Genomic DNA, 26,844 nt, shown 5'->3' on the forward strand with positions numbered 1-26,844 from the left:
TATAGTCCAGCAATTTTATTTTAAATTCACAAGCTTTCGGAGACTTCCTCCTTCCTCAGGTAAATGTTCAGGATCTCCTTGAAGCCTACGCATTTATACATATAGAACAATACATGGTGTTTACAGACTGCCCCTGCAACTGCCCGTTGCCAAGGCAATCACCGTGTTCAGACAGAGAGGTGTCACCTGCAGAACCCTCGAATACACATTCAACAAAAAAACAAACAGGGAAAAAAAACAGAGAAGAAAAACAGAGAGAGGCAGAAACATCCGGAAGGCAGAGAGAGCCAGCAAATGACCCATTATATTAAAAACAGATAACATTTGTTCGCTGGTGGGGTAACGTGTAGCGTGACATGAACCCAAGATCCCGGTTGAGGCCGTCCTCATGGGTGCGGAACTTGGCTATCAATTTCTGCTCGACGATTTTGCGTTGTCGTGTGTCTCGAAGGCCGCCTTGGAGTACGCTTACCCGAAGGTCGGTGGATGAATGTCCATGACTGCTGAAGTGTTCCCCGACTGGGAGGGAACCCTCCTGTTTGGCGATTGTTGCGCGGTGTCCGTTCATCCGTTGTCGCAGCGTCTGCATGGTCTCGCCAATGTACCATGCTCTGGGGCATCCTTTCCTGCAACGTATGAGGTAGACAACGTTGGCCGAGTCACAGGAGTATGAACCATGCACCTGGTGGGTGGTGTCCTCTCGTGTGATGGTGGTATCTGTGTCGATGATCTGGCATGTCTTGCAGAGGTTACCTTGGCAGGGTTGTGTGGCATCGTGGACGCTGCTCTCTTGAAAGCTAGGTAATTTGCTGCGAACGATGGTCTGTTTGAGGTTGGGTGGCTGTTTAAAGGCGAGTAGTGGAGGTGTGGGGATGGCCATAGCGAGGTGTTCGTCGTCATTGATGACATGTTGAAGGCTGCGGAGAACATGGCGTAGTTTCTCCGCTCCGGGGAAGTACTGGACGACAAAGGGTACTCTGTTGGTTGCGTCCCGTGTTAGTCTCCTGAGGAGGTCTATGCGATTTTTTGCTGTGGCCCGTCGGAACTGTCGATCGATGAGTCGAGCGTCATATCCCGTTCTTACTAGGGCGTCTTTCAGCGTCTGTAGGTGTCCATCGCGTTCCTCCTCGTCTGAGCAGACCCTGTGTATTCGCAGGGCCTGTCCATAGGGGATGGCCTCTTTGACGTGGTTAGGGTGGAAGCTGGAAAAGTGGAGCATCGTGAGGTTGTCCGTGGGCTTGCGGTAGAGTGAGGTGCTGAGGTGCCCGTCTTTGATGGAGATTCGTGTGTCCAAGAAAGAAACTGATTCTGAGGAGTAGTCCATGGTGAGCTTGATGGTGGGATGGAACTTGTTGATGTTATCGTGTAGTCTCTTTAGTGATTCCTTGCCGTGGGTCCATAGAAAGAAAATGTCGTCGATGTATCTGGTGTATAGTGTTGGTTGGAGGTCTTGTGCAGTGAAGAAGTCCTGCTCGAACTTGTGCATGAAAATGTTGGCGTATTGGGGTGCGAATTTGGTCCCCATGGCTGTTCTGTGTGTTTGGGTAAAGAACTGGTTATCGAAGGTGAAGACATTGTGATCCAGGATGAAGCGGATGAGTTGTAGGATGGCTTCCGGAGATTGGCTGTTGTTGGTGTTGAGTATTGATACTGTCGCAGCGATGCCGTCATCGTGGGGGATACTGGTGTATAGTGCCGAGACGTCCATCGTGGTGAGAAGTGTTCCTGGTTCAACAGGTCCGTGGGTACTGAGTTTTTGTAGGAAGTCTGTAGTGTCACGACAGAAGCTGGGGGTTCCCTGTACGATGGGTTTCAGGATGCCCTCGATGTATCCAGAGAGGTTCTCACACAGGGTTCCGTTGCCTGATACGATGGGACGTCCGGGTGTGTTGGCTTTGTGTATCTTTGGGAGGCAGTAGAAGTCTCCCACGCGGGGAGTACGTGGGATGAGAGTGCGTAGGATGCTTTGAAGGTCTGGATCGAAGGTCTTGATCAGTTTGTTGAGCTGGTGGGTGTGTTCTTTGGTCGGATCTGCGGGTAACCGTCTGTAGTGTTCCTGGTTGTCCAGTTGTCGGTATGCTTCTTTGCAATAGTCTGTTCTGTTCTGTATGACTATGGCTCCTCCTTTGTCCGCTGGTTTGATGACGATGTTGCGGTTGGTCTTGAGAGCGTTGATGGCGTTGCGTTGTGCTCGGGTGACATTCTGGACTGTCTTCTGAGTGCGGCTGATGAATCTGGCATTGACGCATTTCCTGACAGCTTGAGCATACATGTCCAGCTGAGGGCAGCGACCCTCCGGAGGAGTCCAGTTTGACTCTTTCCTCTTCGGTTGCTGTACCGCGGATCCCTCTGTCTGCTGTTCCGGATCGTCGATTGTCTCATTGGGTTCGCTGCTGAAATCTTGGGGTTTGTGGTAGAATTCCCGGAGCCTCATTCTCCTGATGAATTCCTCTGTGTCCGCCGCGAGACTAGTGGGGTCCATTTTGGTAGTGGGGCAGAAATTGAGCCCTCGGCTGAGAACTTCGATTTCGTCTGGTTGAAGGGTGTGGTCGGATAAATTGACAATAGACTTCCCTGTGGTTGCAACCGTGGTACCAGGGGAAGCTTGGTCGTTGCTGGTGGTGATGCCGAGTTTCTCAAGCTTCCTGCTCTTGGTTTTCATGTAGGCAGCGTAGTTCCGTTGCCTCGTCTGTTTGGCGGTATAACGTAGCTGGTCTGCTGTGTCCTGAGTACAGGTTGAGAGTATGGACTCTATCTTGGTTTCGAGGTTGTGGAGTCTGCTGTAGAGTTGGTGTATGAGATGGTTGCGGAGTGTGCGAGAGGTACGGCGGCAGAGTCTCTCAGCGTAATCCGAGTTGTATGTGGACTTGAGTGGGTTCGTGATCTGGAGTCCTTTCGGGATCTTGTCTGCTTTCTTGCAGCTCTGTAAAAACTTGATGTCTGTGTCTAAATGCGCGATCTTCTTGGATATCCTTTCCACTGTGAGCCGGCAGTTTGTGGTGTCGATGGTAGTCATGATGTGGAGATGCCGGTGATGGACTGGGGTTGACAATTGTAAACAATTTTACAACACCAAGTTATAGTCCAGCAATTTTATTTTAAATTCACAAGCTTTCGGAGATTTTCTCCTTCCTCAGGCAAATGTTTCAAGAGCTCCTTGAAGCCTACGCATTTAAACATATTGAACAATACATGGTGTTTACAGACTGCCCCTGCAACTGCCCGTTGCCAAGGCAATCACCGTGTTCAGACAGAGAGGTGTCACCTGCAGAACCCCCGAATACACATTCAACAAAAAAACAAACAGGGAAAAAAAACAGAGAAAAAAAACACAGAGAGAGGCAGAAACATCCGGAAGGCAGAGAGAGCCAGCAAATGACCCATTATATTAAAAACAGATAACATTTGTTCGCTGGTGGGGTAACGTGTAGCGTGACATGAACCCAGAACAGCCATGGGGACCAAATTCGCACCCCAATACGCCAACATTTTCATGCACAAGTTCGAGCAGGACTTCTTCACTGCACAAGACCTCCAACCAACACTATACACCAGATACATCGACGACATTTTCTTTCTATGGACCCACGGCAAGGAATCACTAAAGAGACTACACGATAACATCAACAAGTTCCATCCCACCATCAAGCTCACCATGGACTACTCCTCAGAATCAGTTTCTTTCTTGGACACACGAATCTCCATCAAAGACGGGCACCTCAGCACCTCACTCTACCGCAAGCCCACGGACAACCTCACGATGCTCCACTTTTCCAGCTTCCACCCTAACCACGTCAAAGAGGCCATCCCCTATGGACAGGCCCTGCGAATACACAGGGTCTGCTCAGACGAGGAGGAACGCGATGGACACCTACAGACGCTGAAAGACGCCCTAGTAAGAACGGGATATGACGCTCGACTCATCGATCGACAGTTCCGACGGGCCACAGCAAAAAATCGCATAGACCTCCTCAGGAGACTAACACGGGACGCAACCAACAGAGTACCCTTTGTCGTCCAGTACTTCCCCGGAGCGGAGAAACTACGCCATGTTCTCCGCAGCCTTCAACATGTCATCAATGAGGACAAACACCTCGCTATGGCCATCCCCACACCTCCACTACTCGCCTTTAAACAGCCACCCAACCTCAAACAGACCATCGTTCGCAGCAAACTACCTAGCTTTCAAGAGAACAGCGTCCACGACGCCACACAACCCTGCCACGGTAACCTCTGCAAGACATGCCAGATCATCGACACAGATACCACCATCACACGAGAGGACACCACCCACCAGGTGCATGGTTCATACTCCTGTGACTCGGCCAATGTTGTCTACCTCATACGTTTCAGGAAAGGATGCCCCAGAGCATGGTACATTGGGGATACCATGCAGACGCTGCGACAACGGATGAACGGACACCGCGCAACAATCGCCAAACAGGAGGGTTCTCCCCCTGTCGGGGAACACTTCAGCAGTCATGGACATTCATCCACCGACCTTCGGGTCAGTGTACTCCAAGGCGGCCTTCGAGACACACGACAACGCAAAATCGTCGAGCAGAAATTGATAGCCAAGTTCCGAACCCATGAGGACGGCCTCAACCGGGATCTTGGGTTCATGTCACGCTACACGTTACCCCACCAGCGAACAAATGTTATCTGTTTTTAATATAATGGGTCATTTGCTGGCTCTCTCTGCCTTCCGGATGTTTCTGCCTCTCTCTGTTTTTTTTCTCTGTTTTTTTTCCCTGTTTGTTTTTTTGTTGAATGTGTATTCGGGGGTTCTGCAGGTGACACCTCTCTGTCTGAACACGGTGATTGCCTTGGCAACGGGCAGTTGCAGGGGCAGTCTGTAAACACCATGTATTGTTCTATATGTATAAATGCATAGGCTTCAAGGAGCTCCTGAAACATTTACCTGAGGAAGGAGGAAGTCTCCGAAAGCTTGTGAATTTAAAATAAAATTGCTGGACTATAACTTGGTGTTGTAAAATTGTTTACAATAACAATAAACAGGGTGAGACTGGAACTAAACCAGGAACATTCACTACTGGTTTGGGGAGAGAAAGCAGCAATGATTTTAAATAGCACGTTCTTCCCATTCTGTCTCCCTTCCCCTGGACACACCCTGGACACACACAGCCCGAGAATGACCTCTCCCTTCCCCCGCTCACTCCATGTTCCGGGACCAGTTCCTGATCCACTCCGCCTCTTACAAACAGCCCCCGGACTCCCCCTGACCTTCCCCCGGACTCAATGCCGATCTCTGAGCCCATCTGCGGACACGGTCCCGAAGCGATGAGCTGCTGTAACGAGGCTGCTCTTTGCTCCCTTCCCCCGGGGGCCGTGATCTCTCCATTCCCGGCTGTTTTAAACCATCTTCTTCCGCTCACTGAGGGAATGGCGCCCACAGGCCGAGCTGGGGGAGGGCAGCGCGCATGCGCTCTTCTGCTCACCAACAATCAGCGCTGGGGGCGGGGCTGAGTCACGCATGCGCAGATATCTGGTTGAATTCCCAATACAAAAATCGATGGAAACTTTCCCCAATTGGAATTTTTCAGAGTCTGAGCAAAGGAAGTGAGTCTGGGGGAAAGGTCAGAGGGAATGGGGTCCACAGGCAGTGCAGGAACAGGCACCAGAATGGGAAACAGATGGGATTCCACCAGTGCCTAACGCTGGAATCCAGACTGACTTTACAATCTCTAACTATTAAACTAGATGTTTCCATCCCTGCTGTTTCTCTCGGTATCTTTTGATGGTAAAGAGCCTTTCAGAGATAAAGTGGGCGGCTCTGAAATGAGCCAATGGGTTCTGTTCATTCTTAGTCCCTTTACTGATAAAACTGACGCGTGAGGAAGAAACTGGAGGGAGGATTTCTCAAACCAACCCTGGAGAAACATGGGAGGAAAGAGTGAGTCGGTATGTTTGTTGGGACCGTGTAGGAATAATATCCAACAGCACCGGTCCCAGATTAATTTAATCAGATTGAAACTCTCGATTACTGAGAGTAATACCAAACGTCCTTTTGCTGCAAAACAGAATATAGTACAACAGGCAAGAGAGGGTTAAAAGTGGCCCAATGTTTTTGTCATTCTTTGTGCGGGATTAATAGTGTGTCTGCCTCTTGTACAATATCAGTGAGAGATGAGATTGCATCTTCTGTCTCTCCAATGGGATCTTTCTGGATAAAACGAAACTTTACAGTTCAGTCTGCAACTGATACTGTGTCACTTTGTCTCTCCGCTCTCTCACCGTGTCTGTCGCCCTCTCTCTCCCTCTCTCTCCGGTGCTCGATATGAATGTGTGATGCTGCTATTGAGCTTGATATGAACACACTGATAGGAAGTGTACGACTGTCAGTGTGTGTTTGTCTCTCTGGAATGCTGGACATGAAGATGGGATACTGTCTGATATAAAACAGAGAGAATGAGATGTCCGGGCCGGGCCTCACTGTAACTGGGGATGTTTTCGGCTCCAGTCCCAGTTCATGTTCATTCTCTTTTCACAGATTCAGGGCGAGAGTCTCTGTGAGACAGTAACACTGGCGGAGAAACTCCGCGTCACAACTCAAATCCCAGCACACGAGATTCTTCAAATCAGCTGAACCCGTCTGGGAGGGGATGTGTGGGGAGATAGAATCGGGTCTGGGACTGAAATGGAAGGAGGCGGGTTGAATTGTTAAAGAAGGGACTGTATTTAGGCAGGAATATTACTGACTGTTAATTGTAACGGGGCTTAGTTAAAAGCTCCGGGTTTCTGGAAATACTCGAATATGAAGCCCGAGTCTGTAAGGGTTTGTGAGGAGCGCTGTGTTTCGATTCTATTATCGATAAACGGTTTGAAATTGGCGGATGGAAAAAGCTGGAGGTGGAGCTGGAAGATCAGAGGCCGCTCTCCGCTCTGTCCGTCACTCTGACTCCTCCCCTCACGCTTTATCTGTTTAATCCCCCACATGGAACCAACGCGGGTCGGTGGACTCCAAACACGGTTTACTTGTTAACAGAACGAAAGGCGAGTAATGTTTCTCATCTCCTGGGCACCAGGCAATTCACTGTTAATTGTTTCTGTACAGAGTGACATTTCAATGATTCTCCAGTAAGTTTGATGCGTTATGTAAATAGTCCAACAAAATAGAACAGAAACGGAGCGAAGCGCTGAATCCCACAGATGCAGAAAGGTTAGTTGATCAGTTCTGGTGATGCTTTACGAGCCCAGCATGGCAAGTAGTTTAAATAAATACAAGAAATCTGGTGATATGTGGACTGGGGTCCATAAGTCACCGCTTAAAGTACCGGACTGTGGTCGGTGCCCTGACTCCAGTCCCATTAATACCTCATCTCTTCCACAACGAGACAAAATCAGCTCAAAGCAACACTGGTGTCATGATATCAGCGTCTCCCTTCAGACAGTAACCAGCCCTTTCACACATACGGTGGGTCGCTCTGAAAAGAGCCTTTACATCGAGTTACATCGAAGCTAAGGCACCGAAACAGGCCATTCGGCAAAACTGGTCTGTGCCAGCGTTTATGCTCCTCACGAGCCTCCTCCCTCCCTAATTCATCGAACTCTATCAGAATACCCCTCGATTCTTTTCTTCCTCGTGTGTTAATCTAGCTTCCCCTTGAATGGATCTGTGCTATTTGTCTGAACCTTGTGGCAGCGTTTTCCACATTCAAACCACTCTTTGGGTAAATCAGTTTCTCCTGAATTCCCTATTGGATTCATTAGCGACTATTTTATATAAATTACCTTTAGTTTTGGACTCCCCACAAGTGGAAACATTTTCTCTATGTCTACCCTATGAAACCCTAACGTAAGACCTCCATCAGGTCAACCCTCAGCCTTCTCTTTTCCAGAGAAAGCACCCCCAGTCTGATCAGCATTTCCTGATTAAGAATATCCTCTCATTTCTCGTATCATGAGATTCATTTTTGCACCTTCTCCAATCCCTCTCCGTCCTTTCTATAATATGGAGAACAGAACTGTGCACAATACTCCAAGTTTGGTCTAACCAAGTTTCCATACAAGTTTAAGATAACTTCTTTACTTCTCAATTTTATCTCTCACGAAGTGAATCCGAGTGTTTGAGTTTCCTTTTTATGAACTTATTGACCTGCGTCGCTACTTCTTGTAATTTGTATATCTGTACCACCAGATCCCTTTGCTCCTCTATCCCGTTTAGACTCTTATTATCCAAGCAGTGTGTGACCTCCTTATTCTTCATTCTGTAAGTTTATTAATGTCCTCTTGCATTTTGATGCATTCTCCCTTTGTCTTTACTACATCCCCCAATTTGTTGTCGTCCACAAATTTTGGAATTCTACTTCCGATTCCCAAATCCAAATTGTTAATGTAAATTGTGAAGAACAGTGGTCCCAGCAACTGGAACATCACTTCCCACCTTTTCCCAGTCTCAGTAGCGACCCTTAACCTCTATTCATAGTTTTCTGTTTTGTAGCCAACTTGCTATCCATTCGACCACCTGTCCCCTGACTCCACGTGCTCTGAACTTAGCCATGAGTCTGCAATGCGGTACCTTATCGAAGGCCTTCGGAAAATCCAAATATATTGCATCTACTGCATTCAACTTGTCCACACGTTCTGTTCCTTCTTCAAAGATATCCATAAGGCTGGTCCTGTACTTTGGGTTATCAGATTAAATCTTGGCCGCTTCACTTGCTCTTGGTGCTCACATTGCTGGTTTTCTTCGGCAGTAGCACGGCCTGGATATTAGGCAGCACCCCGCCCTGAACGATGGTCACCCGTCCCAGCAGCTTGTAGAGCTCCTCGTCGTTGCGGATGGCCAGCTGCAGGTGTCTGGGGATGATGCGGGTCTTCTTGTTGTCCCGGGCCGCGTTGCCGGCCAGCTCGAGGATTTCAGCCGTCAGATACTCGAGCACAGCAGCCAGATAGACCGGGGCTCCGGCACCCACACGTTCAGCATAGTTCCCCTTTCGCAGGAGACTGTGAACACGGCCCACAGGGAATTACAGTCCGGCCCGGGATGAGCGAGACTTGGCCTTGGCCGAGCTTTACCGCCGGTTTTTCCTCTTCCAGACATTTCCACAATATCACAAACACTTTCACAACGAATGAAGAAATCTTCCCGCACTCGCCCTTCTTCTACCATCTGGAATAGTACAGTGGGAGCAATTGTGATGGGTCTCTCTCACCCTCACTGATATTCTATCTTTCAACTGCTGTAATATTGTCCTTTAGTAATATTGCTGCTCCCCCTCCTTTCCCGACTTCTCTGTCCTTTCTAAATATCTTATAGACTTGAATATTAAGCAGCCATTCGTGCCCAGCTGGTAGTCAGGTCTCCGTAATGATTTAATATAATTATTTAACCTCACTGAATGGGTGATGCGGCCGATATCAGGTGAAGAATTACTGGCTGTTGTGTAATTTCCGTTGATTGGGAGTTGGCGACATCGACTGGGCGGAGACGGGAACTGCAACAGAGCGAGAAAGGATCCGTCAGAAACCAGGAAAAATGAAGAACAAAATCCAACAGTCTGCAGTTTCTGTTCAGGCTCTGATATTTGGGAACTCTTTTATTACCACTAATGTGTAGCGATGGTGGTATAGTGGTGAGCATAGCTGCCTTCCAAGCAGTTGACCCGGGTTCGATTCCCGGCCATCGCAATTAATTATTCTTATTAGTTTATTTCCTTCAGAAACTCGAAGTTTGCAATCGAATTTGATGCAGTTCCGTTGGATATTGCTTCCAAAACATAAACGGGTGTAATTATAGTAAAATGTTTTCAACGTTCATTTCTTTTCCCCTTCGACGGAATAGAGGAAAAACATGCTGGAAATAGTGAGCTACAAAGGGTCTAATGAGAGTGAGGAAGGCAAATGATATGTTAGCCTTTATTGCAAGGGTGTTGGAATATAAGAGTAAGGAGTTCTTGCTGCAATTGTAGTATGAGGAAATATTGTGTAAAATTGGCCTATATTCGGTGCAGTTTAGAAGAATGAGAGGTGAGCGCATTGAAATGTATAGTATTCTTAGACGGCTTGACAGGGTAGATGCTGACAGGCTGATTCCCCTGACGGAAGAGTCAAGAACTGGAGCTCATAGTCTCAAGATAAGGGATCGGCCATTTTGGACCGACATGAGGAAAGATTTCTGCACTCAAATATTTGTGAATCTTTGGAATTCTCAACCCCAGAGGGCTGTGGATGCTCAGTCGTTGAGTATATTCAAAGCTGAGATCGATAGATTTTTGGACTCTCGGGAATCAAAAGATATGGGGATAGGGAGGGAGAGTGGAGTTGAGGTCAAGATCAGCCCTGATCTGATTGAATGGCAGAGAGGGCTCGTGGGACCTTATGGCCTACTCCTGCTCCTATTTCTTACGTTCTTATGTAGCGAGCCTTATATCCAAATGTGCTGACGACACTAAGTTGCGAGGCACAGTAAGTATTATAGATGTGAGCAGAAAGTTGCAAAGGGACATTGGTAGATTCAGTGAGTGGGTGAAACTGTGCCAGATGGAGTTCAACGTGGGGAAGTGTGAGGTCATCCACTTTGGACCATAAAAAGATAGATCAGAGTATTTTCTAATTGGCAAGAAAGTAGGAACTGTGGACGAGCAGAGGGATTTATGAGACCAAGTACAGAATTCACTAAAAGGTGCAAAAATAAGTTAATATGGTAATAGAATTTTGATCTTTGTCTCAAAGGACATAAAATAAAAAGGAGTGGAAGTCATGTCACAGTTACACAGAGCTCTGGTTAGACCTCATTTAGAGTACTGTGTTCAGCTCTGGGCACCGCACCTCTTGCAGGATAATAACACATGAAATATGAGTAGGTGTAGGCCATTCGGCCCCTCGAGCCTACTCCACCATTCAACAGATCATGGCTGATCTTCAACCTCATCTCCACTTTACCGTCCTGTCCCCATATCCCTTGATTGCCTTGTCCAAAAATCTATCAAAATCAATCTTGAATACACTAAACGACTGAACATCCACAGCCCTCTGGGGTGGAGAGAACAGCATCAATGAAGATAAAAGGAATGAAATTAAATGTGTCATACAGTTAAATCTCGCTGCTCTGTCTGACCATTTTGATCGCCACTTCCCTGCAGAGGGTTTTGAAAATTTGATGGAAAAGCGTTGGGTGAAAGATACTTTTGCTTTCGAAAATCCTGAATCAATATTGAAGCTAAACTTGATGCATGAGCATGAAAACGAGCTGGTGCGACTCACCTGTGAGCACACTGAAAACAGGCCACAAGTCATTCCGTTTGTCTTCTTTTTGGATCAATGCTTTCAAAGATTATCCACTATTACGTAAGATTAGTGTTCGGTTGTTGCTGCTGTTCACAACAACCGACATGTGCGAACTGGGATTTTCAACTTTGAGAAGGTTAAAAACAAGAGAAAGAAACCGACTCAACAGCGCATCTGATATGCGTGGAGCGCTTTCATCTCTTGATCCAGATTGAAACGAGATCACGAACAACAGGCAGACTCACCTGTCATATTAAGTAAGTAAAACGGATCCTGATCTTTTACTGTATTTATACTGTATTTAAAATGTTTTTCAAGTAACGTCGATGTCTAATTTTAGTTAATACTTGAAGTGAAGTGAAGAGAAGAGCTAGCATGTCCTGACCTTTACTGAGATTTGAAGAAAACTCCAGTCAGAAGATATTATTGTTTTGGGTCCCTGAGGGAAGTGCTTTTCTTCCAACGGGTCACGAGGAAAAAGGTTTGAGAAACACTGTTCTACATTGTACGATCAGTGTCTGTTCAGCAAACCGGCTCTGAACTCCTCAGTCCGCATTTCTCGACACGGTTCTGTGCGCGACACGGGCAAAAAAACACTCACCGAAGCCCGGCGACTAATGGCGGCCGAAGGCACCACAATCCCCCGCGCCCCAGATACCCCTCTATCTCCAAGGCGCTGATATTTCCGTTCAGACTGCGCATGCTCCCCAGGCCCGCCTGCATTCTGGGAGCGCGTTGCTCCTGGAGTTTGTCGCGAGTCGGACTCGGTGGAAACGGGAGAAGAAACCGGGAAGCGGCGGGTATGAAGGGGGAGGCGCTGGGTGAGGGTTTTAATGTTGCCAGGAGCTCCCCGCCCGCCCGTCCGCCGGGCACCCCGGCTGTGATTCAGCGTCTGAGCCGCACTCAGAGTTGCTCAGACTCCGCTCGGCCCAGCTCAGTGTCCGGGACCAGCACCGCGCATGCTCCGGTCATTGGGCCTTCTTGCTCCTGCGCGCTGCTCCCCTTCGAATTGAGATAGACCGTATTCTACCGCGCGGGGCATTTCGGGTAAGGTTATCCGCCATTGTATAACTCACGCCGATATTTCTGTGATGGGGTTTCGAAGCGCGAGGTTTAACCAATCAAAAGCAAAATACTGCGGATGCTGGAAATGTGAAATATAAAGAGAAAATGCTGGACATCCTCAGCAAGTCGGGCAGCATCCGTGGAGAATGAAACAGAGTTAACGTTTCAGATTAGTGTTAAGGTTCTGTCAGAAATTGAAGAAGTCTAAGAATTAACAGTTTTTAAGCAAGGAGAGAGGCAGGGAAAGAGGGGGCGGGGACGGAAAGAATAATAGCGAAGGTCTGTGATCGTGTGGAGGGCAGGAGTGATAAAGCAAAAAAAGGGATGATGGTGCAAGGCAAGGAGGGTGGTAATGGGTCAAGTAAAGAAACAAACGACGGCTTCAGAGGAGCTTTAAAGGGCTTCAGTCAGTTGGATGTGTGAATGAGGCCGTGAGCCAAAAGAAGCGCATTTGAAGCGGAGAGAGAGGGACACGCTGTGTAACCAGGCACAAACACTCAGCCACAGCCCAGACATCACCTGTTTCCCACTTGGCGTGAAAGGACTATAATAATTACAGTAATCCATATTGTTTGATTTTGAATAGTTTACTTTCTAAATTGAATGATGTTTCTCCAATTATATTTCCCAACTCAGATTCAAGGCCTCCAACCCAACCCAAATGTTGGCGATGGTGCGATAGGTTTGGGTTTCAGCAGAGGGAGCAGGGTGAGTGTGTGAGACGGGAATTTACAGTCTGGGGGAATGAGCAGGAAGAATGTTCCATAGGAACTGGAATTGCCTGTTCTGAATTTCTATTCTGTATTCACTGTGAGGACTTCTGTAAACTCCAGTGCACTGATTGTGGAAAGAGCTTTAACCAGTTCCACAACCTGAAAAAACATCGCACCATTCACAGCGGGGAGAAACCGCACACGTGTTCTGTGTGTGAACGAGGCTTCACCTGATCGTCCAACCTGGAGAGACACAAGGACACCCGTAGGATGGAGAAACCGTGGAAATGTGGGGACTGTGGGAAGGGATTCAATTACCCGTCCCAGCTGGAAACTCATCGACGCAGACACACTAGGGAGAGGCCGTTCACCTGCGCCGTGTGTGGGAAGGGATTCACTCAGTCATCCCACCTGCTGACGCACCAGCGAGTTCACACTGGGGAGAGGCCGTTCACCTGCTCCATGTGTGGGAAGAGATTCACTCAGTCATCCAGCCTCATTGAACATCAACTTGTTCACACTGATAAGAGACCTATCAAATATTTTCACTGTGACAAGAGTTTTAAAAGCAGAAATGAGCTGCTGACACACCAACGCACTCACACTGGGGAGAGGCCGTTTACCTGCACTGAGTGTGGGAAGGGATTCACTCAGTCATCCAACCTGCTGACACACCAGCGAGTTCACACTGGGGAGAGGCCGTTCACCTGCTCCGTGTGTGGGAAGGGATTCACTCAGTCATCCAGCCTTATTGAACATCAGCTTGTTCACACTGATAAGAGACTTTTTAAATATTCTGTCTGTGAGAAGGGCTTTAAAAGAAAAAGTGATCTGCTGACACACCAACGCACTCACACTGGGGAGAGGCCGTTCACCTGCTCCATTTGTGGGAAGGGATTCACTCGATCATCCAGTCTACTGATACACCAGCGAGTTCACACTGGGGAGAGGCCATTCACCTGCTCCGTGTGTGGGAAGAGATTCACTCGATCATCCCACCGGCTGAGACACCAGCGAATTCACACTGGCCAGAGGCCGTTCACCTGCTCTGTGTGTGGGAAGGGATTCACTCAGTCATCCAGCCTTCTGACACATCAACTCGTTCACACTGATAAAAGACCTTTTAAATGTTCTGACTGTGAGAAGAGCTTTAAAAGAAAAAAGGATCTACTGACACACCAACGGACTCACACTGAGGAGAGGCCGTTCACCTGCACTGAGTATGGGAAGAGATTCATTCAGTCATCCAACCTGCAAACACACCAATATATTCACAATGGGGAGAGGCTGTTCACCTGCTCTGTGTGTGGGAAGAGATTCACTCGGTCATCCTACCTCATTGAACATCAACATGTTCACACTGATAAGAGACCCTTTCAATGTTCTGACTGTGGGAAGAACTTTAAAAGAACAAGGGATCTACTGAGACACCAACGTATTCACACTGGGGAGAGGCCGTTCACCTGCTCTGTGTGTGGGAAAGGATTCACTCTGTCATCCAGCCTACTAATACACCAGCGAGTTCACATCTGACTGCAGGGTTCTGCTGTTATGACTGCTGTTAATCACATGCAGGACTCAACCCTGTTCATTCTGGCAGTTGGGGATTGTTTCTGATGTTAATAATCCATTTAACAGGATTGCAGTATTAGAATTCTGTAAAAGTGTCAAATAAATCAGCTTTCTTTTAGACACAGTCTTTCTCGTCCTTGATATCTCGATGATAAGACAAGGTGATTGAGGAATTATGATGAAGTAAGTGGAATCCATCTTAGAACTGAGTTCCTCTACCTTTTTGAAAGATGGATCTACAAGATGTCCAAGTCTGACAGGACAGAAAATTCTATTATATCACAGGGTCCACTTCAATCAGCCTGCGCAGATTTCCACTACCCTTGTGTGGGAAAGAAATTCCTGATTTCACTCCTGGACGCCCTAACTCTAAATTTAAGTTTATGCCCTCTTGTTATGGATTCCCCCATCAGAGAAAATAGTTTGTATTTCTACCCTATCGAATCCCTTTATAATTTTAAATATCTGGATCAGTTCACCTCTCAACCTTCTAAACTCAAGGGAATGCAAACCAAGGGAATACAACCGGTCCCCATTAATTTGACCCTTCAAGCCTCAGTGTCATTCTGGTGAATCCGCACTGTCCCCCCTCCAAGGCCAATATATCCTTGGTGAGGATCAGTACTCCAGATGGGCTCTGACCAAGGCTCTGTAGAACTGAAGCGTCACTTCCTCCCCTTTGTATTCCAGGCCTCGAGATAAAGGCCAACATTCCATTAGTCTATTATTATTTTTGTATCTGTGCACTAGCTTTTAGTGATTTGTGTACATGGACACACAAATCCCTTTGCTCCTCCACCGTTCCCAATCTCTCACTTCAAGAAAATACTCCAATGTTTCCTTCTTGCTTCCAAAGTGAATAATCTCACTCTTCCCCACATTGAACTCCATCTGCCACAGTTTGTCCATTCACTTAAACTGTCTCTTTGTAACTTCCTGCTCCCATCTACACCACTTCCTGTGCCTCCTAACTTAGTGTCACCTGGAAACTTGGATCTACAACTCTCTATTCCTTCATCCAAGTTATTGGTAAATATGGTGAAAAGCTGAGGCCCCAGTACAGATCACTGGGGTCACCACTTCTCACATCCCGCAAATCAACGAACGTTCCTTTTATCTCTACTCTCTTCTCCGACCTCCCAACCAATTCCAACACAAGTCACAAGGTCACTATCAATTCTGTGCATTTTTATTGATTCTATTAATCTCTTGTGCTGAACCTTATCAAATGCCTTCTGGAAGTCCGTACAGACAACATCCATAGACGCTCCCCTGTCCACCTTGTTAATTACCTCAAAAAATCCAACTGGATTAGTCAGACATGACCTGCCCTTCACAAATCCATGTTGACTCTCTTTGATCAGCTCAGACTTGATGAAGTGCTCAACCATTTTGTCTCTGATGATAGATTCCAGTAACTTCCCCACAACTGACCTTAAATGGACAGGTCTGTATTTTCCTGGTTTCTTCCTCCCTCCTTTCTTCAATAACGGAGTGACGTTTTCAATTTTCATCTCCACCTGACGAAGGAGGAAGCCTCCGAAAGCTTGTGAATTTAAAATAAAATTGCTGGACTATAACTTGCTCCTGTTATATACACAGTCAGCGCTGCGACATTCAGTCTTTTCACATACACCGTCAGTGCTGGGACACTCAGTCCTGTTATGTACACAGTCGGTGCTGGGACACTCAGTCCTGTTATACACAATCGGATAAATAAATAACTTCAAGCAAAGAATCAAATCTCCAGGACCTGTTGGTTTCCACCCCAGGGTATTAAAGGAAACGGGAGGGGAAATTGCAGATGCATTAGTCATAATTTCCCAAAGCTCTCCGGACTCAGAAATTGTGCCCTTGGAGATGAAAATTGAAAACGTCACTCCGTGATACCCAGCACAACCCACTTAATAACAATAATTATACAGAGAGAATAGAGAAGCTGGGATTACTCCCTTTGGAGCAGAGTAGGTTCAGGGGAGATTTACCAGAATGATTCCGGGGATGAGGGACTTCAGTTACCGGGAGAGACTGGAGAAACTGGGGTTGTTCTCCTTAGAGCAGAGAGGGTTAAGGGAAGATTTAATAGAGGGATTAAAATGAGGAGGGGTTTTGATGGAGTCGATGGGGAGAAACTGTTGCCACTGGCGGGAGGTTCGGTAACCAGAGAACACAGATTGAAGGGAATTGGGAAAAGAGCCAGAGGGAGATGAGGAGAATGTTTTTAGGCAGCGAGTTGTTCTGATCTGGAATTCACTGCCTGAAAGGGCGGTGGGAGCAGATTCAATAATAACTTTCAAAAGGAAATCGGGTCAATCCTTGAAGGGGGGAAATTTGCGGGACTGTGGGGAAAGAGCAGGGGGAGTGGGACTAATGGGATCGCTCTTTCACAGAGCCGGCACAGGCACGATGGGCCGAGCCGCCTCTTTCACAGAACCGGCATAGGCGCGATGGGCCGAGCGGCCTCTCTCTGTGCTGTTTGATTCTCGCTCACTTTTGGGCTCCGACCCACGGCCCGTTTGACGGGGAGGCGGGAGAGTGACTCCCCCCCGAGCCCAGCTCGACACCGGCCGCTGACAGAGTGGAGATTCACGGGGCCCGCAGGATGCCCCGAGTAACTTCCCCCGTCACCCCCCGCCCTCCCCCACCACCCCGCTCTCCCCTCTCAGGCCACTCCCGGTGCCGGCCCTCCCTCTGTGGGCTTCGCCCCCGCCCACAGCAGCACCCGCAGGGAACGCGGCAGAGGGACCGCGCTGCGCATGCGGCACGTACGCGTCGTGACATCAACGCGCAAAGATGAGAGACGCTGCCGCGTGTCACGTGATGGGAGGAGTCAGCCCAGGAGGCGTTTGGCGGGGGTGGAGTGATGGCCGGGTGCGGGGTTGGGTGGGGGGGCGGGGGGTGAAGGTGAGAGCTGTCAATCAAAGGGCCCGGAGTCAGCACTCACTGCGCACTGGTTTTGGAGAATTTATTCAAAAATGCAAAATCTGCAACCATGAAATTAAAATAGAAATGTACAAAAAAGAGAAAAAATTGCAAATTTTCAATAAGCTGAATTAAAACTGAAATGTCCAAACTCACATAAGGCTGATGATCTGGGTCCTCCTGATTTATTAGTCTTCTCTCCCTGAGGCACAGGATGAGCACAGTGCTTGAATGCATTTTAAGGCAGATGGTGCTGGATGTATGGAATGGACCAGCAAGGGAGGCAGTGGGGCCTGATTGTATCAGCAAACTCCAGAGAGTTGGCTCAGTATCTGATAGCGATACCTTGGGATATGACAGACTAGAAATTGGGATTTTTTTTTTGTGGATGTGCGCGAACTCTTAGTGATTGGTGTCCCTGGACACCCAAACCACTTTGCTCCTCTGCAGTCCCTAGTTTCTCACCATTAAGAAAATACTCCTATTTCTCACATGTTGCCTGCAATAGATGTTCTTTGTACAGCTCCCACATCTTTACTGTCCGTCAATATTTCCACTGTTCACTGTCCAATAATAACAGGCACGGTGAGACTGGAACATGTTCTTAATATTTCAAGATATACTTTATTTCATAAAATTCATGAAAGCACACAGCTCAATGTAAATATCACAGTTGCAATTCAAAGCAATAGAAGAGATATCGTACACGCTACGATTCCATTATTACAATTGAAAACACAGAACATATTTTCTAATACATGCTGCACAATACAAGGTAAAATAGCCTTACACGGTGGCCTTTCCCCAGAGATCCTTTGCACCTCGCTTCAGTGCGTCCCACAGCATGTACTCCTGGACCTTGGAGTGTGCCAGGTGGCAATACTCGGTCGTGAACAGCTCCTTCAGCTTGAAGACCAGTTGGTTTCGGGCGGAACAAAGGGCCTCCTTCGCCGAGTTGATGGTCTTCCAGTAGCAGTTGATATCTGTCTTGCTGTTCGTCCCTGGGAACTGCCCGTAGAGAACAGCGTCCTGTGTATCCTGGATGTTGGGGTGAACCCCTCTTCACCTCAATGGTATAGGGGTCTTGTCTCTATGGAGGAGAGTTATCACCTTTTACCCGAATATACCCCATGAACCCACATTCAAGTTAATGTTTGGCAAACACTGTCTGATTTCTTTGACGCACCTGTCGAACATTGGGATCAGCGACATAGGGGGTAATTTCAACTTCACTGCCTGGGCGGTAAACTGAAAGAGCAGAAATTAAAATCGGGCTGGTTCTATTAGGGGCGGTTGATCCGCTCTACCAGTTCTGCGATGGTGAAAATTTCCCTTCATGTGTTGTGAACCGGTGCAGTTTGAGAAAATGGACCAGATTGTGGGCTTCGAAGATTGAAACTAAGGCGTAGGTCAGGGAAGGTGTGGCCGATTTTAAGCATCCCAGCCTGGCGGAAATGGGTTTGTAGAGGCGAGTAAATGGTGTCAGGTCACTTACCGCCCCTTTAACACTGGAGTTCCTGCCTCCGTCATCGGCGGTCGGGTCCTGAGGAGAGCGGCTGGAACAACACCCACCTGTTTCCGGTCAGGTCACGTGTAATATGTAAATCAGTGTATTCTGACGTACACGGGACACTATTTAATGTTAGTTGCAAATGGGTGGAGGAGCCGCCCTTTCGATGGGCATTGAGTGGTCCGGAACACTGAATAGTTTCTTTCTAACTTATATTTTGTGGGGCAAGGAGGAGCGGGAGAGCTTTCCCTTGGCCTGCTGCGGCCATGACAAATCTCCCGCCTCCTGATCATCTCAGAAAGATCTCCTCATAGATCGGTGTAACCAGGCAAACACTCACGTCCCATTAAACTCCCTGCAGTGAGTAAACATTGCTGCACAGCAGCTCAGAGAGGAAACGATCTCCGCAACTCCCAACTGGAGTTTGAAATTACATTAATATTTTACCGGTTAGTAACGGTCCGGGTGTTGGTCCATTATTATTCTGTTCTGGTCAAAACAAATGTCCCAATGAACAGGACGCTGTCTGACCCTGACAGCTCAACCTCAGTCCATCCCACCGGGCAGTGTGTGTGATGGGAAATAATCATCAACCGAAAAGGAGGATTTGTTTTTATACATTTCAGGATTAACCATTTAATATTGAAATCATATTATTTCCAGACTAATAACAGCGAACCATTTCATGTTAGATTCACATCTTGTATCATTTCACAACACCGCATTTGTCAGGTAAAATATAATTCCTGTCTGCTATTTCCAAATTTATTTAAAGTATTCGATTGATATCAGTTACTTTAGTGAACTCATTGATGTCAATAGATAGTAAAATCAGGCGCGGTGAATAACGGGCGCCCGATCCGCTACCGCCCGTCTTAGGCCACCGCCAAACGTGAAACTCTAATTGACTTTTTATGTAATTTCGGATGGAAAGTCTTGAGACGTTTCTATGATTTAACTAATGTAACAATTAGATTCAGTGGGTATTTCACACCGTTCTTCAGCTCCTCTCTGAATTTAGTCTGGGTCACAGCATAAATACACGTGTTGGTGCAGGAACTGAGAAGTTGAAGCATGAATCCGGCTGACTCAATGTCACTGACCGTATAGAACTGGACGTTTGTTACACGCAGAGCGATAAAATAAAAAACTTCTGCGCTCCATAACAATATAAAACTGCCTGATATACTGAAGAGTAAAATGATGGATTTCCTTCTGTTCTCCATCTCTGGATCCTTGTGATTCTCTCCATTGCTGCGGCCCCGGAGTCCCCTGCGGACTTCACTGGCCGTTAAAATGTGCCTGGCGGTGAGAACATTGAACAGCAAAATCAGAATGAATGGAAGACACGGCATTAACACAAGATTAAACAAGTCAAACGCTGCCCATGCGGGTGAAGTGAAAAAGGTCGGTTTCAAGACACAACCCCGGGGTACATTGTCCATTATATATTCCGGGTCAATTACAAAGTACCAGGGAATGTTTAGTAAACAGCTCAGCGCACTCACCACCCCGATAACAACAGCCGCCGTTTTCTCGGTGCAATATTTTGTTTTCAGCTTCTGACAACAAATGGCCACAAATCGATCAAAGGTGAAAATCACTGTAAACCAGACAGAGGCCGCTGTGACTGCAAAACTCAGGTTGAGAATGAAACGACACACGGGGGTAATGGTCAAGAATGAAACTGGGAAATAAATCTCAACAACGCGCCACATTATGACATCAGTGATAACGACCAGGAGATCGGCCGCCGCCATTCCCACCAGGTAGCGAGTGATACATTTGGAGAGACCGCACTTTCCTCGGGACAGGATCACAATCGCCACCAAGTTCACTGTAAGAGAGAGAAACGGAAGGAGAGAAATTACTGATCAGACCTCGAGACAAAGCGGCAGTTTGACAGGATCTGGGGTGAAATTTCCAGCTTTGATGCTGAATCAAACGGTGGAAACTGATTCACTGACCTGGGCAGCGCTTTCGGACAGAGAAATGTTTTTAAACACAATGATCAATAATGAATTGGGAAATTGATACTGAGAGTGAATAAAGTGAGCACCAGATCCACTGGAAGGGGGCCGTGCCGGTGGGGAAGGGAGGAGGGAAATAAACACCGGGAATCCAACAGATTAAATCCGGATTTGGGCTCCAGATGGACGGGAAAGTGAGCGAGGGACGAGAAGGTAAGGGGACAGGGGGAGGTTTGTTGCTCTGGGTGGAGAGAGCCGACTGGGGCTGGCACAAAACGGGAAAGACCGTGATCCGTGGGGGTGAGTTTGAGGCTTCGGATTGGATTAGAAGAGGCAACTGGAGGCCGAGCGAACGAGTGCGTTTTGGAGGGAGACCAAGGAAGAGGGCATGTATGAGCTGGAGGGGAATCAGTAGCAGATAGTTTGGGAAAGCGAATGAAGTGAAGGAACGGATGAGGAGACGGAGGATTCGATGCCGTGGGAGGAGAGGCTGGGATTCACAGGGAGAGACTGCAGGAGGGTGTTGGAGGAAATCTAATCTATAGGTCCAGCTCACACAATCCAATTAATGAATTCAACCATTAATTTCTGTGGTTATTGGTGACAATGAACCGCTCGTTGGTTACATAACGTGTTCAATAAATTTACTTTGCATATTCAACTAAAATTACATGAAAATACAATCATTGAATTCGCCTCATTCTTTATTAAATAAAACTGACACATAGCTTCTGGATTGCAATATCCCCATAATTCAATGCGATAAAGAAATCACTGATCCTATTCTTTAAATACATTTCAATTATGTTTATGTTTTCAATCAGTAAACAAGTGAAAGGAACATTCAAATAAACAGACTGAGGATCTGATAGTGATAAACACACCAGACGCGAGTACAATAAAACTCTCACAATCTGACAACATCCTAATAAAACCTTCAAGTCACATTTCCTCTTCATAATTGTACTAGAAGTTTCAGCAGTTCATTCCGATTAATTATTCACACCGCTGCTGCTCTGTCTCTCTCCCCTCTCTCGTTCTCCGTGTGTGCATTTTTCTCTCTCTGTCTATCTCTTCCTCTCTTTCCTTCTCACCGTCCCTCTCGTTTTCCTTCTCAGTCGCGATCTCTATCGCTCCTCTCTATCTCTCCGCACTGTCTCTACTCTTTCTCAATGCCCCTTTCATTTCCGAGTAAATCCTTACATCCTGCGACTGTTTTCTCCTCACCAGCCCCGTTTTCCAACGATTCTATTCTCAGTGTCAGTTTGTTAAATGTTGAAGCCTCTGTGAACAGTTTAATGTTTCTACAGATCATCCAAGGTTCCACCTGTTCACCTACACTGTTCACTTCATCTACAATGCGTGGAATAAAGACAATCGAATCCCTCTTCCAGACACACCTCTCACAATAATTGAAATTCATTCTCCTGTAATTATAAAGTACAGCGTTAGATGGCGGCATTGTTCAATTAACAAAACACCAACATCACCGCTGCTGCTCATAATCTGCAGATAAATAGAAATGCTCATTATTTCAACAGATGAAGTGCAACATGACCTCAAAACATTGCATTTTACAGTAAATTCATCCACAGTGAAGCAGAGAATGAGATTGAAAGAATCAGCAGCAAACACAGTTCAGTAACCAGACATCTGATGCGGCGTCAGATACAAACAGAATGAAATAATATTTCATAACAGTGATAACCAATAAATACGTTGAAATCCCAGTTAAACTGAACCATGTTATTGTGGAGGGAGGACATTGCGCTGCCTCCTTGTAACACCGAGACCGTGAGCTGTCTCATTATCAATCACAGAAAACACATTGATGAAAAAATATTCCAGGACAGGTTAATTCCACAACATGAAACTGTTAACAACTCCTGATGGTCTGAGACCAGCTCCGAGCCCAGACACCTGATTCTAATAAGATAAGTACAGAGAATAATCCAGTAACAATGCCACGGTTGGATATACAAGATCGTAATGCAAGTAATGCAGCTGCTCCAAGACCAAACGAGCAGAGACTTAGGACAGAACAGTCCACTGTGTAATACACGACGGGAGAAAATAGAATGCCATCTACAGCAGCAGAGTTAATACCGATTTACACCATGAACAGCTGAGATAATGGCTTACCTGGAACTCCAACGGCTGCGAGAACTGGATAATAAATACATTCTATCAGATACATTACTGAATATCCCATTTCTGTGAGAAGCAACGATTTCTGTTGGCCTGGAAACCGCAGCTCCGGCAGGCACTCTGTGTGGATTCATTACAGCGATCCCTGATTTATACAGGGGGAAAATCTCCACTGACACGGTTATACCCCTGATCATTGCTATTAGTTACAGTCATTTGAACAAACAGGCCACATCAGCAGCTTTGACTCCGATGTAAATGATGACGTGGATATATCACAAACTTCTCAAAGTTCAGAACCTTGTCTTAATGAGACTTCTCTCAGGAATAAAGTTAAAAGCTGTGCTCAGAAAGGACTGGTCCAACAATGAGCGCTTCATTTACAGTTTTCATATAATTGTATTGACCATGTTCACTGCTGCCGATTCAATTATAAATTTTATAGATTTCTCCACATTATACATTGAATCCAGGGACACAAGCAGACCCGTTTCACTCTGTTCCTGCAGTTTCCCAGTGAAAATATGAATGTTGACACGAAGACAGCCTCTAAAAGAGACACCATCTTTTCAGGCAGTGCTTAACAACACTCCGTGTGAAAAATGTTCTCCTTATTTCCCCTCTAGTTGTTTTGCCAATTATTGTAAACCGATGACCTCTGGTTATCAATCCAATTATTTAATTACCCCTATTTGCTCTATAAAAACGCCTCATTATTTTGATTACCTCTTTTTGATCTCCCCTTAACCTTTTCTGCTCTCAGGAGAACAAGCCCAGCTTCTCCAGTCTCTCCACATAACTGAAGTCCCTCATCCCTGGTATCACACTGGTAAATCTCCTCTGTACCCTCTCCAAGGCCTTTACATCCTTCTTAAAGTGTGGTGCCCAGTGCTGTACACAATACTCCAGCTGAGGCCTAACCAGCCTTTTGTAAAGGTTTAACATGACTTCCATATTTGTGTATTCAATGCCCCTCTTTACAAACCCATGTATCGCATGCGCTTGCTTAACCGCCTTATCAACTTGCCCTGCCACATTCAAAGATTTGTGAATATGCGTCCCCAGGTCCCTCTGCTCTTCCACCACCCTCAAAATAGTACATTGAGTTCCATCGAGTTACTTCAAAACCACAGCACAGAAACTGGCCATTCTGCCCAACTTGTTTATGCCAGCATGTATGCCCCATACAAGCCTCCTCCCTCCCTACTCCATCTAACCCTATCAGGATACGATGTTCCATTATGCCTCTTGTGCTTATCTAGCTTCCCCTTAAATACATCTACGTTATTTCCCTCAACTACTCCTTGTGGTAGCGCATTGCACATTCTTACCACTCATTCGGTAAAGAAGTTTCACCTGAATTCCATATTGGATTTATTAGTGACAGTCTGATATTTATTCCCTCTAATTTTATACTCCCTCCCAAGTGGAAGCATTTTCTCTACATCTACCCGACCAAATTCTATCATTACCTTAAATACCTCTATCAAGTCACCCCTCAGCCTTCTCTTTTCAAAAGAAAAGAGTCCCAGCCTGTTCAGCCTTTCCGAATAAGGGTATCCCCTCAGTTCTGGTATCATCCTTGTGAATCTTTTTTGCACCCTCTACAATTCCTGTGTATCCTTTCTATAATATGGAGACCAGACTGTGCAAAATTATCCAAGTGTGGCCGAACCAAGGCTCCACACAAGTTGAACATAACTTCTTTGTTTATCAATTCTATCCCTCTAGAATTGAACCTCAGTGCTTGACTCGCCTTTTTGTAAACCTGCGTCGCTACTTTTAGTGATTGGTCTATTTGTGCCACAAGATTTTATTAAAATTTCAAAATATGCTTTATTTCATAAAATTTAATGATACACACAATTCAATGAAAATGTCACAATTACCGTTCAAGACATTACAATACAGATCGTGCAAACCAGGACCTCATTATTACAATTCAAAACACAGTACATATCTTCTAATACATTCTGTACCATACAAAGTGACATGTCCTTACATGGTCGCCTTTCCTCAAAGAACCTTTACGTAGGCAGCACCTCACTTCAGTGCGTCCCTCAGAACATACTCCTGGACCTTGGAATGTGCCATTCGGTAACAGTCGGTCGTGGACAGCTCCTTCAACTGGAATCCAAGCAGGGAGTGGCCCTGGGATTCCTCAACATTGACTCTGGAATCCATGAAATCTCATGGCATCAGGTCAAACATGGGCAAGGAAACCTCCTGCTGATTACCACCTACCGTCCTCCCTCAGCTGATGAATCAGTCCTCTTCCATGTTGAGCACCACTTGGATGAAGCACTGAGGGTCGCAAGGGCACAAAATGTACTCTGGGTGGGCGACTTCAATGTCCATCACCAAGAGTGGCTGGGTAGCGCCACTACTGACCGAGCTGGCCGAGTCCTGAAGGACATAGCTGCCAGACTGGGCCTGCGGCAGGTGGTGAGCGAACCAACACGAGGGAAAAACTTACTTGACCTCGTCCTCACCAATCTACCTGTCGCAAATGCATCTGTCCATGACAGTATTGGTAGGAGTGACCACCGCACAGTCCTCGTGGAGATGAAATCCCGTCTTCGCACTGAGGACACCATCCAACGTGTTGTGTGGCACTACCACCGTGCTAAATGGGATAGATTCAGAACAGATCTAGCAGCTCAAAACTGGGCATCCATGAGGCGCTGTGGGCCATCAGCAGCAGCAGAATTGTATTCCAGCACAATCTGTAACCTCATGGCCTGGCATATTCCTCAATCTACCATTACCAACAAGCCAGGGGATCAACCCTGGTTCAATGAGGAGTGTAGAAGAGCATGCCAGGAGCAGCATCAGGCGTACCTAAAAATGAGGTGCCAACCTGGTGAAGCTACAACTCAGGACTACATGCATGCTAAACAGCGGAAGCAACATGCTATAGACAGAGCTAAGCGATTCCACAACCAACGGATCAGATCAAAGCTCTGCAGTCCTGCCACATCCAGTCGTGAAAGGTGGTGGACAATTAAACAACTAACGGGAGGAGGAGGCTCTGTTAACATCCCCATTCTCAATGATGGCGGAGTCCAGCACGTGAGTGCAAAAGACAAGGTTGAAGCGTTTGCAACCATCTTCAGCCAGAAGTGCCGAGTGGATAATCCATCTCAGCCTCCTCCCGATATCCCCACCATCACGGAAGCCAGTCTTCGGCCAATTCGATTCACGCCACGTGATATCAAGAAACGGCTGAGTGCACTGGATACAGCAAAGGCTATGGGCCCCGACAACATCCCAGCTGTAGTGCTGAAGACTTGTGCTCCAGAACTAGCTGCGCCTCCAGCCAAGCTGTTCCAGTACAGCGACAACACTGGCATCCACCCGACAATGTGGAAAATTGCACAGGTATGTCCTGTCCACAAAAAGCAGGACAAATCCAATCCGGCCAATTACCGCCCCATCAGTCTACTCTCAATCATCAGCAAAGTGATGGAAGGTGTCGTCGACAGTGCTATCAAGCGGCACTTACTCACCAATAACCTGCTCACCGATGCTCAGTTTGGGTTCCGCCAGGACCACTCGGCTCCAGACCTCATTACAGCCTTGGTCCAATCATGGACAAAAGAGCTGAATTCCAGAGGTGAGGTGAGAGTGACTGCCCTTGACATCAAGGCAGCATTTGACCGAGTGTGGCACCAAGGAGCCCTAGTAAAATTGA

The 26,844-nt window shown here is 46.8% G+C and overlaps 1 protein-coding gene and 1 non-coding gene across 2 annotated transcripts; both read left to right on the plus strand.

Annotated features, from left to right (window-relative positions):
• The first annotated feature begins 9,579 nt into the window (after positions 1-9,579).
• Positions 9,580-9,651, plus strand: trnag-ucc (transfer RNA glycine (anticodon UCC)). The gene has a single exon. It is a non-coding gene; the product is annotated as a tRNA-Gly (tRNA).
• A 3,647-nt stretch (positions 9,652-13,298) lies between these two features.
• LOC137316847 (zinc finger protein 271-like) lies at positions 13,299-14,702 on the plus strand. Its single transcript, XM_067980689.1, has one exon. It carries the CDS (start codon positions 13,299-13,301, stop codon positions 14,559-14,561), a length of 1,263 nt encoding a protein of 420 aa, XP_067836790.1. The 3' UTR covers positions 14,562-14,702.
• The last annotated feature ends 12,142 nt before the right edge of the window (positions 14,703-26,844 follow it).

Source organism: Heptranchias perlo, unplaced genomic scaffold (assembly GCF_035084215.1).
Source record: "Heptranchias perlo isolate sHepPer1 unplaced genomic scaffold, sHepPer1.hap1 HAP1_SCAFFOLD_60, whole genome shotgun sequence".
In the NCBI taxonomy this organism is placed as follows: domain Eukaryota; kingdom Metazoa; phylum Chordata; class Chondrichthyes; order Hexanchiformes; family Hexanchidae; genus Heptranchias; species Heptranchias perlo.

Coding starts and splice junctions, on each gene's coding strand:
- LOC137316847 (XM_067980689.1), top strand. CDS start 13,299: ATGGAGAAACCGTGGAAATGTGGGGACTGTGGGAAGGGATTCAATTAC.